Raw genomic sequence first — 18579 nt, forward strand, 5'->3', positions numbered from 1 at the left:
AGTAACTGCATAAACGAGCTGAACTAGCCATTTGCATGCACAATCGTGGATATTTTGAATGTAAATCAGACCCACAAACTTGCTTGCCTTTTGCATGTGCATTTGCACATCAAACACCTTCAAAATTAGGCCCTGCGTCTCATAAATGCCATCTGGGGTTCTGGGGGAGCTCCAGATTCCACTCCCCCCCTCACTTAATTCTGTGCTCCAATAAGATGTGCTAAACCAATACTATTTTCTTGTGTCTTTCAGATCCAGACTGGGCATCACATACCCTAGGAGTGTTTATCTGTTTAAATTGTTCAGGAATCCACCGCAATATCCCACAAGTCAGCAAAGTGAAATCAGTCCGTTTAGATGCGTGGGATGACGATCAAGTTGAGGTACATGAATTTTTAAGACTCGCTACACAAATCACCAAGAGCCATCGTGCCTTATTTATCACTGGTACAAATGATACCTAAGCTAGGCTATGTCTTCTAGTTCCAGAGGACCAAATTTGGAGCCATATGTTTTTGGATCATTTCTATTTGTGTGGGCATGGGAGAGAGGTCTCTGTGGCTATGAACTCACTCCTTTGTGTATTGAACAGAAACATACTCCCTGTAATCAGTAAAGAGGAAAGTAGAATGACAATTTATATAAATCCCTGCTCTCTGACATGCCCATCCCCTCCAAAAACCATCCCAAGGAGGCTTGCTATTGTAATATTTCAGTGGGAATCACCTTCTCAGTTTCTGAATACCTCCTTCTTCCAAATTCTAGTATGTTTTATTCTCTTACCTAATATGTAACAGAATCTCTCTACCTCTTTCCTCAAAACACATGCTTACCAGGAGACCTGGCAAACCTAGTCCTCTCTCAAGATGTGTTAACCAAATTGAAATATATATACATTTTTTTAAATTGTGGAATTAACAAAACAGTCCCGACGTCTCTGCTTATTTGAGCTTGACTATAATTGGATGACATTTTTTGTGACTTTTTTTGGGGGGGGGAAAATTACTTTTTCCCCCCCTCCCATAGAAATTTTAACTTTTGTGTGTGTGTGTCTGAAAATTGCAAATTTCAAAAACTTTTAAGCAGTCCTGTTGCTGACTCACTTGCTTTTAGTTGCATTCTATCATCTCCAGTATGCTGGCTATTTAAGACCCCAAAATTATTTTAAGAATCTCATGATTTTTATGCAAATGTCATAATGTTACAAACCTGCAATAGAGAGCAAAATAAACGGAACATCTACAAGGTGCTTTACAACCCACTGATGTAAAGTGTTGTATAAATGCAATCGATGGGTCCTATCCCGCAGACATTACTACATGACCTAATGTTTCCTTCCCTAAATAGCCCCAATGGGGTGTTGTAGTAGGTGTATGTGGAATTGGGTATTACTGTTGCTCTGTAGAACCAGAGACGGGTGAAGGAACCAGGGCTAAAATTGCTTAATTTTTGCTGTTTTATCTTTCCTCTTACAGTTTATGGCCTCAAATGGAAACAACGCAGCAAAAGCAAGATATGAATCTAAAATGCCACCATTTTATTACAAGCCAACCTTTTCTGACTGTCAGTAAGTACCTAAATCTCTTCACTGGGAAACGCCATTTGTTTGTTTGTGCAACTGCAGCCTCTATAATATTTTAGTTATTAGAGTTTTTTCTGTTTTGAATTCACAGCGGGGCTTCAGTTATATAGGGCCTTGAGAAGTTCCATTCCTCTGGATTTATATGGTAGGCTAGTCCTACGCATGAGGTTTTATTTAATAACCACAATTAGATGGTGCAGGGAAGAGTCAATAGCTTATTTGTTCCCTAGACCCTTCCAAATTTCTAAGGCTATAAAAATGTCAACTTTTAAGTATGGTTTTCAGACTCTCCCCCACCTTTTAAAATAGCCCTTCTCCATGAAAACATCGGCCTTCCATCTGATATATTAGATGCTTTGTCATTTGTAATACAAAGATGCTCTTTTCAGTCATGCCAAAGCTAGCATCATATGCACAAGAGATAATCCTCCAGGCTAGGGCAATCAAAGAAAGATTTTACACAGTGCTATGTGGGCAAACGCTCTCAGCGGGCTGGAATTGGAGCTGTGGAGTCCAACAGGACTGAGCTGCCATAACGTGTCCAAAATTACCCAGCTCCAGCACTGGGAGGGAGGGCAGAAAATCAGTTTACATTTCTCATCTGATTAGCCCCATCTCTAGGGCCTGATCCCGCAATGTGCAGTGTGTTCTTGACACCAGTTGTGAAGCCAGCACTTTGCCGGATTGGCCCCTGGAAGGCAGCACTTCCAGGAACGAGTTCGTAGTGTTGGCCAATCAGCAAGATGCCACTCTATCATGGATCCCCAGGATCTGTGCTATGCCCCAGCTTTTAAATAGTTCCTGAGAGGAACCCCTTCTGGTGGCAGGTCCTCCCATCTCCCCTGGGTGTCACACTTGTACTTACGGTTAAGCCATGTGGTCTCAACGCCTCTGAGACTGAGCCTCTAGGATCCAGCACTCCTGTTTCTCACCAAGAGCTCTGCCCAATGAGTCCCACTGAGCGAGACTCTTGGTCGGAGACTTGTGCACCTTCAGGGACCCAAGCCCCTCGGCAAGTATATGAAGTGACACCTGGCAGCCTTTTCGAAACAGAGCAGGGGTTATTAGTCAACTGGAACACAGCATTAGGTTAGCGCAGATAAATGAAGGTTAAGATGATCTCCATCTGGCTAGGCTTGTGCAGTCAGCCAGCCAAGCTGCTATGGATGCCATTCCAGGCTCCGTCTCTCTCTGTCCCTTTGTCAGTCCAAGGTGAAAGCTCGCTCTCTCTGCAGAGGGTGACACTTAACCCTGCCACTTTTCCCTTTGTTCTCAAGCTGGAGCCTTGACTCTGCTTCCCTGCTGAGAGGTGGGGGAAGTCTCTTTCCTCTTGGTCATTGATTGGTAGGTATGGAAGTTCTGGCCATTGGGGCTCCTAGTATCTTTCCGGATCCTCTGTTGATGGGGTCAGTTTCAGCCAATTCTTTAATGACCCATTCGTTCCCACTGAGACAGCAAACAAGACAAACACCCATGTCTCCTTTTCTGCCCCAAAAGCACACTTAATCCTTTTGCCCCCCACTGGGTAACAACGCAAATAACAGTGGGGAAACTGAGACACACACAGGATTCATAGAAATATTACAAAAAATTCTCACTTTGTCACACCCTCCCAGCAGTGTTACCAGCATGGGTGATACTTCAGGTAACAAAATGTTATTCAAGGAGGGAGGTTTTGCATGCCATTTTGGCAGTGGGTATGAAAGGAAAATCCCCCAATTTACTCATGAGTCTCTGAGTAATTTTGGGAAGTACGAGGCAGTTTAGCCCTAAATAGGTAGAAATGTTTGAAAGATTCAAAGGATTCTCAGTATGAATTCCTAGATTTTAAGCCAAAAGGGCCTATTTTGATCACCAAATCTGACTTCCTACATAAAGAAGGCCAGAAAATAACTCTCAGTAACTCCTACATCAAACCCATGTGGGGGATATTGCTTTCACTAGATTCTTATTCCTGTTGTTATAGCTGTTAAGAAAAATTATTGTTTTTATTTTTCTGTATTTTTTTTCAAATAAATCTTCCATGGAGAAGAAGAGAGTGCATGGGATCTCTAACTGATTGCTCTTGTTGCATATTAGCTGCTGTGTGTGTCTTTTTCTCCCCAGCCCCTGTTTTAAAATACCAATAGCAGGTGTTGGATTTTGGAAGCACCAGATGTGAGTCTGTCTTGGGCTGGCAATAGAGAATCATTCATTTGCAGAGTGTTAGCAGATTTTGATTTTGGTCTGAAATGATTTTTGGCATCCCAGTACCTACATTTAGATAAATGATTTGAGTATGGGAAAATCACTGTAAATGACTCCATTTTACAGCTTTGTTGCTCTAAAGGAACACAACCTCATCTTGTTACCGTTCCTATTCCTTGAAAAAAGCCTGCTCAGTCTCAGAAAAGAGTGCAGTGTGATACCTATTGGTAAAAGAAACTACCTGCCCCTGTGCCCAATCGGTACCCGATTCATTCTGGAGAGTAACGTTCCTAAGGACTGGTTAAGAAAACATCTCCCAAGGAACCTAGGGTTATGGCCATTTTATTCTTAGGAAAAATAACAGAACTCAGGCTGGGACACCGTAGTTCAGTCATCTCATAAAGGCTGTCCTCATTTAAATGGGGAAAAAATGTGCTTCTTTACAAATTCAAGATATTTCTACAATTTGCTACTTTTTTGCCCAAATTTTGTGCTTCTTCCTAGAGGGAGCATGGCCCAGAGCCTTGATTACAGGGCTGGGCATTCAGAACCTGCCAATATCTATTCCTGCCGCTGCCTCTGACTGGCCTTAATGCTTTGCTTGCTTGCCACAGATGTTGAGCCAGACCTCGTAAATGCTGCTTGTGTGAGTGTGTCCCATTAACATCAGTGGGATTGCCCCCATGATGGAAGAGCTGCTTTCACAAATAAGTTTGAAAGATGAGACCTATTGTTTAATAAGGCCTCATAGCCCCCCAGGGAAGTTATGTAAATGTGATTGCTTCCCAACTGAGGTTGGGAGGAAGTTAAGTGACTTGTCCAAGGTCGCACAGCCCATCAGTGACAGAATCTGGTATCTCCTGCCTGCCACTCCCATGCTGAATCAACAAGAACACAGCGCCCCTCATCACTCAGGCCAGCCACTGAATCTCTTGGACCCAGTTTGCCCGGTCACAAATGGGGGCAATGAGACTTCAATAAATCATCCCCCAGGTTTCTAATACAGTTTTGATTGACCTTTGGTTAAAGTCACATCTTGACTGGACAGCCAAGCTTTCGTTCATCCTTGGGGCAGTCCCTTCAGACAGGTTACACTGTGCCTAGGAAAGGAAGAGGCCTCTTCTAAGAATGGTGTTTGTTGACACCAGGCAAGGGATCAGATAGTAGCCAGTCCCCCCTCCCCCCCCCCCCCAGGTACATATGGAGAAGGGAGTGCACAAGAGACTTCCCTGCAATTTCCCAGCCACAGCTGAAACAACGACTGCTTCTGATTAGACCTCCCAAAAGGCCAGGCCACTCCTTTTCGCCTATGGACCAGCAGAGATGGCTGGCTGTGGAGGGGATCACCACCTTTCTGAATGGTTCAACGGCCTCGGTCTTCTTACATACCTGATGAGATGACAAACCAGAGAGGTCAAGTGCTTTCAAATCATCTAAGAAACAGCAGTATCCCAGTAGGGTCCATGCCCTGGATAGCCCTATGGATAGACAGAGATAATTATAGGTAGAAAAAAGTGGTTTCTAATATCATTGCTGTTGTACTTTAAAAAGGAGTTCAGTCATTTAAATCACTGTTCTAGTTGGAAAAGCGACTATGTATAGTTATTGATTTTTTTTTTCCAGGTTAAATGTGCTCAGTTTACAGGTAATTAGATGCTTGATTTATTTTAGGGGTTGTTTGTTTTCCTAACTAGCAGCCCTGCAAACTCATTCTGGCCCTGAAAGTGAAGCTGGGTCCTCCCCTTCCCATGCAGCAGCTGCAGCAGCATCAGTAATGGGGTTTCTGTATGCCAAATTCTGCCCGATTTTTTCCCCTCTTGTCCATGCAATCCCATTGTTTTTCGATTATGCCATCAGTTACAACTGTGTAACCCTATTGCCTTAAGTGGATTTGCACAAATGTAACAGACTGGAATTTAGAAAGCCATTCTGTTGCCATTCTGTAGACAAAGCTAGGATCCAGCACACATTCTCAGAGCTGGGTCACCCCTTCAGACCCCATGAGAGCAAACTCAATAAACCCATAGTTATGTTTCTGAAGGGAGCAGGTGTGAAAAGGTGCAGGGAACAGAGCGGCTAAGGGAGAAGGCTATCTACTACCCTTTTACATAGCCACTTTTGGGAATAGAAGTGCAATTTTGGGTCAGAGCCAAAGACCAGGGAAAGAGTCCCATTGACTTGAAAGGGCTTTTGGATGAGGCTTGGGAAGCCAGGTGGTAGTGGTGTGTTCTAATTTGTGCTGTGCTTTCTAGCCATGCCACTGTCGTCTGTCTATGTTAAGCAACTAGTAAGAATGACTTCTAGCTCTGTAGAGCTGTAATTGTTTTGATTGCCCTCCGCACCAGCTCTGAGGTACCAGCTGTGGTTTGTGGAGGACTATTGTTTCATTTTTAGTAGTCATTCTTTTTTAGAAATACTTAAGCAAGTGAGAAACTTCTGAAACCAGCATTAGCTAATGGAGGAAGCCATGCCGGCGACGACCTTATCTTCTACGTTTTGTGCAGCACTGAGCTTGCTGTTGGGGCTCAATAAATCCTCCAGCTATGGAAGATGGTGGGAGGTCCTTTGTCTCTCAGGCCACGTTCTTCTTTTAGCCAGGTCCCATGTTCGTGCTATTGTGAATTTGCCATACTTGAATCACACAACAGCTGGCCTTTTAACAACAAAAAGTGTGGAATTTTCTGCCTTGATTTCCCCCTCATCTGGGTTCTTGTATCCTTGTCACAGATGCTACAGGGGGTCTGTGTCTGGTCAAATGGCCTGTGGCACCTGACACTGGAAATGGTAGGCAATTGGCAGAAGTCTTGTGTCAAAGACTTAAAATAAATAAATACTCCATTCTTATTTGCCTCTATGCTTCATCTATTTTGTAGTGTGAACACATCCCATTAGGAGTCTTTTCGCATCTCACCTTATGTATTCAAGTCCAACCTGAAGAGAAGCATCTTGCAGCACAGGCACCAATTTGGTGCTATTCCACCTAACCAGAAATACCTCTGCTTTTGCTGCACTGAGAAAAGACAGTGAGGTCCAGTGGGTGAGGCCCTGGACTGGGAGTCAGGAAAACTGGATTCTAGTCCCAGTTTACCACTGACATGCTCTATAATTATTGGGTAGTCATGTCCCATCTTCACCTTTGTTTCCCCGCTCACACTGTCTGTTTTTGTCTGTTTAGAGTGTAAGCTCTCCAAGGCAGAGACTGTCCCTTGCTCAGTGTATGTACAGCCCCTAGCACAGCAGTCTCACTTTGGATCTCTAGATGTTCCTGTAATTAAAAACAATAGGTCAGAGTAAGTCTTGTTGGCACACAGAAGTGCAGGCCTGATAGGGCAAACAGCAGCATAAGTTGGTGAGAGAAGAGTTAGACTCTTCAAGGACTATGGGCTACCTACAGGTGGGACCACAACACACTGCATGTGTTGCCAAATTAAGCAGTTGCTGCCACGCTGTCAGCAGCTCTCTGTGCAAATCCTAGTTGTTATCAACATATGGCTCTGGGGCACTGTTTCTGTTGCTTCCCAAGGTGAATGTCTTAAAAAATTGTGAGCATGTGAAAACAAGGGTGTGTAATGGAAACTTGACAGTAGCCAATGCTACTGGGATGTGGTATTGATACTAACAAGACAAGCTTCTTTCCCTTTAGCCTTAAAACGTTGTGGTCAAAGGATTTCATTTTATACCTGACTCCTGCCTAGTTACTAAGTTATTAAGGCCAAAAATTTCAAGTCACTAGTGGCTTTTTTGGGTGCCCGACTTGAGATATTGTAAGAAGGCCTGTTTTCAGAGAATGGATGCTCAGCGCTTTCTGGAAATCAGAGCCCTTTATGGTGTCTCACTTTTGAAACTCTTGGCCTGAGTTTGGAAAGTTCTGCCCTCACGTAACTGCTTGTAATCTACCCACTCTCCTTAGCTTAGTGCTATGGAATCTGCCCCCATACAAATCATCTTGTCTTTTGTCACTAGTTCTAAAGGCTATTCATTCATATTGATTTCTTTCATTCACGGAGGCAGTTGTGCTGGGTTACAATAGTACAGATACGCAGACTGTTTCTTGCACATTTCTAACCCAAATGCTCACCATTCTCAGAAATAATGCTGCTGAGAGCCAGGTCAGGTATATAATTGGCCCATCCCAATGCGGCGACTTTAACTGAGCAAAGTATTGGTTTTTAACCAGAGTATACATTTTTGTTTGCTTTTCTTTCTTCTTATCTGTGAAACTGAAGCTGGAAGGAGGCTATTTATTCAAGGCAAATTAGCATTGGACTACAGCAGGTTGGAAAATTTTCTGTCAAAACTGTTTGTTTTTTGATGGAAAACTGTGTTTTTGATTTAAAGAAAATTGTGTTCTAAATGTGTCTGCTTTCTGTGGAAACTTTTTGTCAAAAACCAAAACCCCTGAAAACTAGAACTTTCCATTCAGAAATGACATTTCCCAAATCGCAGTGGTTTGTTTTGGCTTTAGTTCAACATGAAACTGCATGCTCAGGAGCCACCACAGTGCGACGGGGAGTCATGGTTTGTAGAATGTTTCTATTTGGATTGATCCAATATTTCATTTCAGTTTTTCTCAACCGAAACTTTACATTTTTAGCCAAAAGTTTTTGGACTTTCAACAATAAGTGCAAATGTTCCATGGAAAACTTCATAGGGAAAATTCTCCATCCAGATCTTCATCCCATTCTCCATCCAGATCTTCATTGGACACTTTGGGTGGTTTTGCTTTATATTTTCAATTGAAAATGGCTTTGAAGCAGTGAGGGAGACATCTGTTTCTTTCCTATTTATTTCACCTCCATATATATTTTTCCACATGTTGTGGTATTTTTTAAAACATCATTAGACAGAGATTTGTCCTGAATCTGTGCCAGCTACTTGTTTTATTTTAAATGGCATCTGACTCTGAACTAAAACTACTAAACTGACTCCATCCGGAACCTTTGTTGCTGTCCCTTTGATCTGAAACCATTTGCTTTGTCAGTGGCACATTCTTCATTTCCAAAGGCAAACAAGTACACAAAATATTATGAAATTTGGAGTTCTCGAGCCCAGAGCCATCTCTTCCCTTCTTAGACCTCTAGTTCTGCTATATCTTAGGCCTAATCCTGCTCTCATTGAATTAAATGGGAGTTTTCCATTTATTTTAGTAGTAACATATTCAAGATCTGTTCTGTTTTCCCTTTCTCCTCCATTAAATGTTGCTTTCATTTTTATTTTTGATTTCAGTTTGCTATTGTGTTAATTACAGAACAAAGAGCCCACAATGATCTTTCTGTTCAGTTGCCAGGAATGACACATTCCCTGTAACTAAGGGTCTGGCAGATTTTGAGTGGGCTGTAAGTTTTGGATCACAAAAGCTGTGTTATCATCTTAGTTTAGAAATAGAAATTGGATCATTCCTAGAAATATCAATCTCATTAGCGGGCCCATGGGTCACTATACACCTAAGACATTGCTGCAGTTATTTCTGCTTAAAGAACTCCTATTGGTGCTAATGGGAATTTTGCATATTTGGTCCTGTATTTGGCATGTGTTGTCTGTTCCAGCTTCTTTAATTGTTTACTTCTTTACCATTCAGTTCAATTGAGCCTACATCAAGGAAAATTCAGCTGACATCAAACATGCAGAAATAAGTTCACAGCAAGTACACAGAGCACAGCCCAAGGGTGCGTTAAAGTGAAACATAGGTCTGATCCAAAGTCCAGTGAAAACAGTGGAAGGACTCACATTGAGATCAGTGTGTTTTGGCCCCATGTTCTAAAGCCTTCAATTAAAGCATGATCCTCAGTGGTTCTGACCACTTGCTGCTCCTACTGACATCAGTGCTGAAATCCAGCCCCTCCTGAAGGCAATAGAAGCCTTGCTCCTGAGTTCAATGGGTCCATTCCTTGGGAGTTGCAAATGATTCAAAGATCCCAGGATCAGGCCCTAGCTGCCAAAGAAGGTTCTAGAGCACTTTCTGTAGCTGACCTGCTCATACAGAGCACTGATCGAACGGATCTGAGTCCCAGCACGATGGCTCCTGAATTTGTGCACATCTGCAACAAGTGTGTGTGGACACACAGACTCTGGATCGTTGCCAGTTTCACAGAAAATACAGAATTGTAGAAAGACCTTTTCTCAGGTGTGAGGATGGCCTAAAATACCTGCTGTAGAATTTGCAGTGTACAGTGAGGGAACAAACTTGTGTACATGCACCTAAATCGATATTTAAAGCACCTAAATAAGAAGCCTGTTTGTTAGAAGTACGGAGCGGCTGCAGCTCTCATTGAAATTAACAGAGGCCACTGAAGTCAATGGGAGCTGTGGGTGCTCTGAATTTTCCTTCCTAAGGTAAATCCTGAATAGCGTTGTTTGAAAGGTTTCAAAGACTCAGTTGTGATAAGCTTCTCAAACGTTCAGCCGTAGACATCAGACAATAGCTGACAGAGGTACAATTAATAATCGGATGCTTTGTGTTGGGCAGCAGTGTCTCTCTAATCTATGCCACAAATGCCAGCCCTCATCCCCAAGAGAGTAGCACCTGGGGAGGTTTTAGTTTGGTTTTAGTTTGGCCTTCTGTAACAGCCAGATTGAAGGAAACACTAGGATAGTAAAATGACAGTGTTTGTGATTATCTCGGATAATGTGTCTGTAGCTCCACAGGTGGACAGAGCACGTTACAAAACATAAGAGGACAAGATCTGTGCTCCTCTGTCGAGTTTACACTCTAAATGACAGCTACAAATCTAACAATTAAGGATCAGGTATGCAAATAAGATGAAAAAGGATTTGGGGGCAAAGGCAGACCCAAAACATTTGTATTGCAGTAATGCCTAGAGTTCACAACTACGATCAGGCCCTGTTGTCCTAGGCACTATATGTACACATAGGGTATGTCTGCACAGCATGTGAAGGTGTAGTGGTAGCACAGAAGGCATGCTCATGCTAGCCTTCACTTAGCTAGTATGGGTAACAGCAGTGGTGTAGACGTGGTGGTATGGGCAAGCCGCCAGGGAATGTATCCAGGTTCCCTGGCAGGCTTAAATTCATGGTGCCCCATGACACCATGTCTACTGTTATTACCCATACTAGCTAGATTAAAGGTACCTTCATTTGCAGTGTAGACACATCCATAGTGATAGCAGCTCCCGTCCCAAAGAGTTTGTAATCTAAGTAGATAAAACAGACAATGGATGGGAGAAAAGAAGTATCACTATCCCCATGTTTACAGACCAGGAAATGATTGTGCCTACTGTTATGGATGAATATTCCCCTGTAAATTTGATGGTTGTTTGGTGAAGCTAGTGATGAATTTTTATGAGGAATTTTCATAAGGAAACAAAAAGATAAATTAATTACAGCTTGTACATGCGACCCAAATACTGCACTTTTCAGAGGATAGCCAATAAAATTATGCAGCTGTACAACTTGTCAAAGCTGCCAGACAAAATCAGGCAATATTACACAGACATAATATGTTAGGGTGGGGGTAACAATAAAAGAAAAAGACACACACACACAGTCAAAAAAGGCAATGAGGGAACAGGTGGATGGGAAAGTTTGACATTATTTGAGCTCTCAGCAGTCTTTATCCAAACATCTTTTTTTTGTTTTTGTTTTTGTTTTTTTTTTTGTTTTTTAATTAACACTTTTTTGGTGCTCTGAAGCATTTTTTTTGGGGGGGGAGGGGGACTGAGGAAGTTATGCCAACCAGATAGTGTGTTTAATTTGCATAAAAGCAGAAATCCATATTGGCTTTTCATACACCCCTTCCATGCACACAATATTTATTTGGTCACACAGATCTGATGAGGTTGAAGCGCAATGGGTTTTGCAAATGGTGAGCAAATCTAACCCCATACAAGGCCACTGCTGAGTGGTACTCTTGCTGAGATCAGTATAACCTACTTCTAAATGTGTCCACAAAGAAACAAACGTGGGGTAACGTGGTGCTCTTACAATGTATACCCTCATTTGGTCTACTGAAGGTTATAGGGCAATAGACAATTAGGAACAATTAAAAATGGTATAAAACAGTCTCGAGGCTACAGCATGTTCCAGGCCAAATTCAAAGATGTCCCCTTATTAATTCTAGCAGTCATTTTTTAATTTTAACTGATTTGTAATATTTGATCTAAATGTTTTTCTGGAAATAAAGATCTTGTTGTGGACTGTGTAAAAGGCATTAATTTAATTTCTGGAGATTTCAGTTGGAAAAAAGGGGCAAGTAACTTCTCCAAAATTCTCTGCTATGTACTTCAAGATCAGATATTTTATACTGAGGAGTACCTTCCTGTCTTGATGCTCAGTTTCCAGGCATTGAGAAAAGATGATACCTCTCAATCTTTAATTGCTAAAAAGTCAATCATTTAAATGCACTGCCGTAGGCATGCCCAATTTCTGCTCTATACCAGTAGCGCTGAGACCGTCTTCTCTTTGTGTTCCGGGGCTGATCTCCCTTGGTAAAGAATTCAGTCTGACAAATGTATTTCCTGGCCTAGCATTCTGAGTCTAAATGAAATAATATTTGAAATTGCTTTTAAATAAAGCAGAACATCTTGCAATGAGGCTAGATGCTGAGTTACTCTGCTAATTTTTGTATATCATTTTTAAAAAGTTCCATTAGGATTGTGTGTCCAAGAATCAACTCGTTGTCTAAATGACAAACAGAGGAAACATAAGCCAAGCCAATAACTCCAGCTCATGTACAGTTTAGTTTTTGGAGGCTTTCAATTTGCATTCGCATTTCCATTGAAGATTTAATTGTCATAAATTCTTTTTTAGCTTATTCTGGACCATGTCTCCTTTTCTGTGTGTGTTTTTTTTCCAGACTGCTACGAGAACAGTGGATCAGAGCCAAATATGAAAGAAAAGAATTCATTTTCACTGAGAAGCAAGAGCCTTATTCTGCAGGTAGTGAAAGAAATTCTCGGCGGATTATTTTTGCTGTATACAAAAGCGTCCATTTCCTTTCTGTGGTCTCATTTTTTATAACGTTGAAAAATTACATCTCTCTGGACAGAAGGGGGAAGTGCAGCTCTCTGGGAAAAGACTCCCAGCGGGGTTGTGTTGAGACTTTAGAGTCCAATCCAAAGCCTAGTGAAGTCAATGGAGGGTCTTTTCATTGACTTCAAGGGCTTTGGACCATGCCTGTGATCTGCAAATAGGATACTTTTTGGTTGCAGGGTGCATTAATAGGAATTAAAGAATAGGTTACTACTTGGTAAGGAATTTGTATCATCAGGAAGAATTTTCCATTGGAATGATGAAGTGGGATTATTAACGCATTTGGTTTTGTTGTGATGTCTTTGTAGATAAGTATTTGGGGGGAAATATTTTAAAATTGTTTTTCATGCAAGGTGTCAGCATATATATATATATATACACATGTGCGCATACACAGTTGATCTTGTGATTAGGAATAAAAAATTCAGCCAACATTTAAGTGCCATTAAATACAAGTTGATTTTTTTAAAAACAGAATAAATTGGGGGTTCATTCTTTAGAATTGTTACAGTTATAGCTAAGCCACCTGATTTGATTCAAAGGTTGTGAGGATCCACTACCCCCGTTAACTTCAGGCCATGAGTTATTATTATTTATGTATATAGGGGCTGATCCTTTTCCCATTGCAGTCAATGGCAAAACTCCCATTGTCTTCAGGGGAGCAGAGTCAACGCATGGCATAGCAAGTGTACAGTAGAAAAGGCTTCCCCTGGAACCATCAAGGTCCTTTTTCCAAACAGTTCAGATCACTGCATGCAATATAATACAACGAGGAACCGTGGTGTTTGTCGATGGATCGCCTTGTGGAACAGATGGATCTTCCGAAGAATTTGTCGGGGATCATTTTAAGTGAAAGTTTGGGGTTTGGCAAACATTACTTATGAGGCCAGTGTAGGCAACAGGGTGATGGGAAGAACACATAAAACTGGCTGCCTTCCTTTTCTGTTCTTTATGCCAGATGAAGGTGGCGTTGAATTTATTTTGCATTTATACTGGACGGTTTTTTGTATTTTTACATCAGCTATGTGAATGGATGGTGCCGGAATAATTTTATTAACGAGGACCATGTTACAGATGAAAAGGTTAATATATTAATTTCATGCTGCGTGTGGAGCCTAATAATAAGCAGGTAGTGCAGCGGTTTGCTGCTAAATAAGCCACAATTAAAATCTGACCTCATATATACACGTCTTATTCCCATATCAAAAATTTCTGCTACACCATTTTATGTTTGTCACTATATATAGTGTACGTATTAGAGAGAGAGAGTGTCTGGGTGTGTGTGTATATATATATATAATATGTATTTATAAAAGTGGGGTATTTGAGATTTTGAAAGCTGTCTAACAGTTTTAGATACATTCTGTTAATTTTAATGTAAGGTATATATGTAAATTCCCTAGACTGCTTTGAAAAATATAAAGTACAATACACACCCACACAGAGTAACATTTTACTGTCCATAGAATATTAATCTTGGGTGTTAAAGCACTTTAATCACATGCCTAATTTTAAACACATGAGTAATTCCATGACACATGAGTAATTTCAATAAAATGACTGGTGTTTAAAGTTAAGCATGTGGCTTAAGTGCTTTGCTTGGATCAGGGCCTAAGTTTTGAGAGTTCTAAAGAGACATTGTAGCAATTAAAACAGGAGTTAATTTTAGCTGCATATTTTACAGATGTTTTCTGATAACCTCATTAGTTAGAAAAAGCTGCACATTGTTTAAGTGCATATTGATGCACTTCGGGTTTTTTCTTTTTGGGGTTTTTGCTTTTTTGAAAGTTTCTTGAAAAATTAAATAGAGAACAAAATATAACACGGTGAGACATTTTTAAATGAACATCACAACCATTTCTGCTAGTCTCTGGACAAAGGAATGAAAAACCCATGCATATGTATTGCTTTATGCTTTCAGCTAGTCTTTTTGGGCGGGAATTTGTCACAGTTAAGACCCAACACAGAACCCATGTACATTAGCCACAAATGTAATCTAGAAACTATTAGCCAAATCTGCAGCTACGGTCAGTGAATGCACAATGCAAATCAGCAGTGGTGGTGCAAAAAAGCCTGTTAGCCACTTTACTCTCCCCCAATCCTGGGCCAGCTGCATGCCAGTCTGGTCATGTGGCACAAATTAGAGCAGCCTAAGAGTTTGTCTAAATTACACTGCCAGCAAACGACTCCAAGATCAACTGTAGTTTGTCAAGACAAAGGAAAGTCCTGACTGAAGCCGGTCGAAACTCGGAATTTTCAGTTCACAAGAAATTTCAAAATTTGTTCTTGACCCAAATCAGAATGAAAACAAATATTTTCAAAATTTTCCATGAATCGGAATTTCCAAAGGATTTGAGTTTTGGAAAACGTTCGTTTTGGAATTCCAAAATTTCATTTTAACTTGTACATTGTTATATTTTGTTATTTGTACATTATTTCATAACATGGTAGTACTAGTAGCTGCTGACTGTCGTAATGTGACATAACATAATAATTGAAATATTCTATTTTTATTTATTTATTTTTAATCATTAAGGGCAGCTGCTACTTAGTACTCATTGAAATATTTTTCTAAATCAAAGTGTATCCTGTCCCTGTTCTTATGAAACAGTTTGATGCTTTTTGTCAAAGTCTCAACAGGAGCCATAAACTATGCATTGCTACTCACTGACATGATATGAAGTAATGTAAAAACCAAATTTAAAACTGAAAAAAACCAAACCTTCATACAATAAAATTCTGAAACAAAATTTTGGAATTCTGAAATGAAAATTCATTTCAACATTTCCTGAATTGAAAATTGTCCTGAACAAAAAGCTTTTAGTTTCAGAATATTTCTTCCCGTGGGACTGTTCTTTGAAATCAATGCACTTTCCGAAATGTTTTGATTTTAAAGAAAATGGCATTGTTCATCGAAAACAATGTTCCAGTGAAACACATCCAACCAGCCCTAGTCCTGACCATGCTGCATGCTCAGGCCATGCCCTTCCCACCACATGCCAGGGTGAAGTGGTTTAGGAACCATACCACAAGTTTAGGCAATTCTCTGTGTGCTGGAATGAGCAGTCTGTGGCTGACTGCCCCATGCTACGGCTACTTTGCATTGCAGGAATGCATCAGGTGATCTGGGTCACTGGCTTTCATTAATGACCTCATGTACAAAAGGTGTCTTATATCGTAACCACATGTAGCATATCTCAGTGATACCAAACTGGAGTTTGCATTTTCCCCATTTTGTCTTCCATGTGAAGTCTCTGTCTTTCCCCTTAACACTATGTGTGGCAATTTTTCTCACTATTCTGAATTCCCTGGAGAGGCGCTAGGTTATCCCTTTCTAAGCACGAAACATTCTGCTACTAATAGAGACATCAGGATACATTTCCTAGTGTTTGCTGGAAGATTTAATTCCATCTTCCAATCCCAGGGGTAATTTTGTTTCTAATTTCTAATATCTCTGCAATAATTGCATAAAAAATAAGAAAATGCTCTTCTTTGAGTAGCTCCAAGCAAGGTCCTTTTCCAGCCAGTCTAATAATAAGAGTATTTTTTTGAAGCCTTGATCAGAAATTCAGCTTACTCTGTTTCTGAAGAGCCTTTGGGGACAGATTGTCTAGAGTCTGTAAATGCCAAACAAAAACTATTGCAGCCTGACTGACAGTCACAGCTTAAAGGAGTCTCGGGACTGGAATGTCAGATGTTGCAGGTCATAACTGAGGAGCACAGGCATAGCTGTGTTGGGAAGCTTGACTAGAATCTGCCAGGAGGATATGAGTAAACCCTACAGCTGCCAGTAGGGAGAGAAAGCAAGAAGAGGAAGCACTCCGGGCTGTGCAGGGAATAAAAGGTTCCATCCCTGCTCCCATAGAGGTCTTGCAGAACACCTGAGCCAGCTGTCCCTGGGTCCTCTTGCTAGGTTAGTCTGCATGGGGGGACAGGAGTGGGGGGGGGGGAGAATTCAAGTTTGCGGCCAAAATAAGATGGGACTTGCACTGCTGCTCTGATTTCATAACCCAAATGCCCTCTGAGCACATCCCCATCCATCTCACCCTCAGAAAGATCTGCAGGCTTCAAAAATCAACAGCAAATGTACCTAGCTTAATGTTTCTGAAGATAAACCCTTCGTTTTGAAAGGGAGCAGTTAAAGTGCGGAATTGGATGTTTTTAGCATCTCGACTCCAGCACCTAGTGATGATGGTGCTTTAGGGAAATCACCCTTAGTAATAAATGTTTTGTCTGGAATCTGAAACGTGACCCAAATATGGACCAAGTCCAGCTTTTCCCCTGCTGTGCTCCCTGTTATGTGTTTACGCTGTGATGCAGCATATCCTCTTGAAGTACCTGTAGAGTTTGCTTTCTTCCACATGTAGGCCATGCTTGCTACATTTGGCTCTCTGTTCCCCTCTAGTAGCTGGACCACACAGATTTAGGGGTCTGCTACTGAATCTGAAGTAATGCACCTGGGCCGTCTAACTCGGGCAGTAGAGGCTTGTGCTTTTTAGATCCAGAAGCCCTGGGTTCAGTCCCTGCTGCCAATGAGCCATCCAGGGGCATCAGTGTCACACATGGAAGCAACAGCCATTTCTTCTCCACCCCTCGCCCCCCCTGCCCAAAGGTGGAACGCACTGGAAACCCCACGAAGGGAATTTAGTAGAGTTTCTTTCTTGCTCTGCAAGCGTAAGGCCTCATGGTATTCCCAGCTACATCCATATCTTTTAGATTTCATGCTTCAAGTCCCCTGCCCCCCCTGCCCCGATTGGTCTAATTGCTTCAAAAGGACCATAATTAGTGGGTATACTAGCCCCATAAATTTTAGAGTGAGGAGTCAGTTCAAGTTCAGATGGCGCAGGGAGATTAGCACAACAGCAATTAAATGCTTCAGTGATCTGCTACGGATACTGAGTTCTACCTTTTATCTGTGGGAGCCGTTTAATTTCAAATGTTGCTAAATAATTTGTTCGCTCTAGCCAAATTTTGAGGCAAAGCACTGTTTACATCTCAGTAATTGAGATTAATGCTGAAAGTTTGCATTCCTGAGGCATTTGAAACATTAGTTGTACAATGGCATATAATGATACTAGTTTCAAAGAGTCTCAGATCGTTTTGTGGTTCTGCCTGGCTTTGTTCCTTTTGATAAATGAACTGATTAAATTACTCTCAGTTTACAGCTGGTTATTCCCTTTAACTACCTTTAATGGAGCAAGAGCTCTGGATTTGTTTGGAATTTGGACTGGAGATAATCCCAAACAAAGCACAGGGAAGATCAGGACTCAGAAGTCATCAGATTGGGTTCGCTTTTTCACTCAATCATTTTGAAAAATTTAACATTTTCCCGTGGAATACTATAGTTAGCTGTAGGCATTTAGGGCTACGTTTTCAAAAGTTCCTCAGTCCCATTGAAAGTCAAGTCACTTAGGTGAACATTTTACCCATAATCAGCTGCATGTATGTTTGTGACTGAGGAGAACCATGGGGAGGGGCGGAAGGGAGAGGGTGCCAGCTTCAGGGTTAAAAGTATTACAGTATTTTTAAGTGATGAAGGTTGCAGTGCTTTGTGTGAGCCAGGCAAAGAGCAGGAGAATGGTATGAATGTACGGCTTGGAGTGGGTAGGCGGTGCAAATGGGAAGAGTTAACTGAGTTGAAAATGATCAGCATTCCAACTGTCCTTTTTATCATCCCCCGGATTCCAGGATAAATCACTGCTTGACCAGTGCTGTGTGAAACTGAAACCTAAGACAGGTAAAGGGGATACTCTGGAGGATGCATGTGGAGCTCGGTCTTTGTACTTGCTTTAACATAAGAAAACAAGAAAGGAGGACTGGTG

General features: G+C 41.3%; 1 protein-coding gene across 1 annotated transcript in view; it reads left to right on the forward strand.

The window, feature by feature from the left end:
- ADAP1 (ArfGAP with dual PH domains 1) overlaps nucleotides 1–18579 on the forward strand; it is a 117411-nt gene that overhangs the window by 29739 nt on the left and 69093 nt on the right. Inside the window, exons 3-5 of the mRNA XM_067550897.1 lie at nucleotides 253–383; nucleotides 1476–1567; nucleotides 12582–12664. Of these exons, the coding sequence (XP_067406998.1) occupies nucleotides 253–383; nucleotides 1476–1567; nucleotides 12582–12664 (306 nt within the window). The remainder of the gene's footprint in view (nucleotides 1–252; nucleotides 384–1475; nucleotides 1568–12581; nucleotides 12665–18579) is intronic.

The sequence above is a fragment of the Emydura macquarii genome, unplaced genomic scaffold (genome assembly GCF_026122565.2).
Source record: "Emydura macquarii macquarii isolate MOO-44397 ecotype Brisbane River unplaced genomic scaffold, CSIRO-AGI_Emac_v2 contig_1348, whole genome shotgun sequence".
NCBI classification, from domain to species: domain Eukaryota; kingdom Metazoa; phylum Chordata; order Testudines; family Chelidae; genus Emydura; species Emydura macquarii.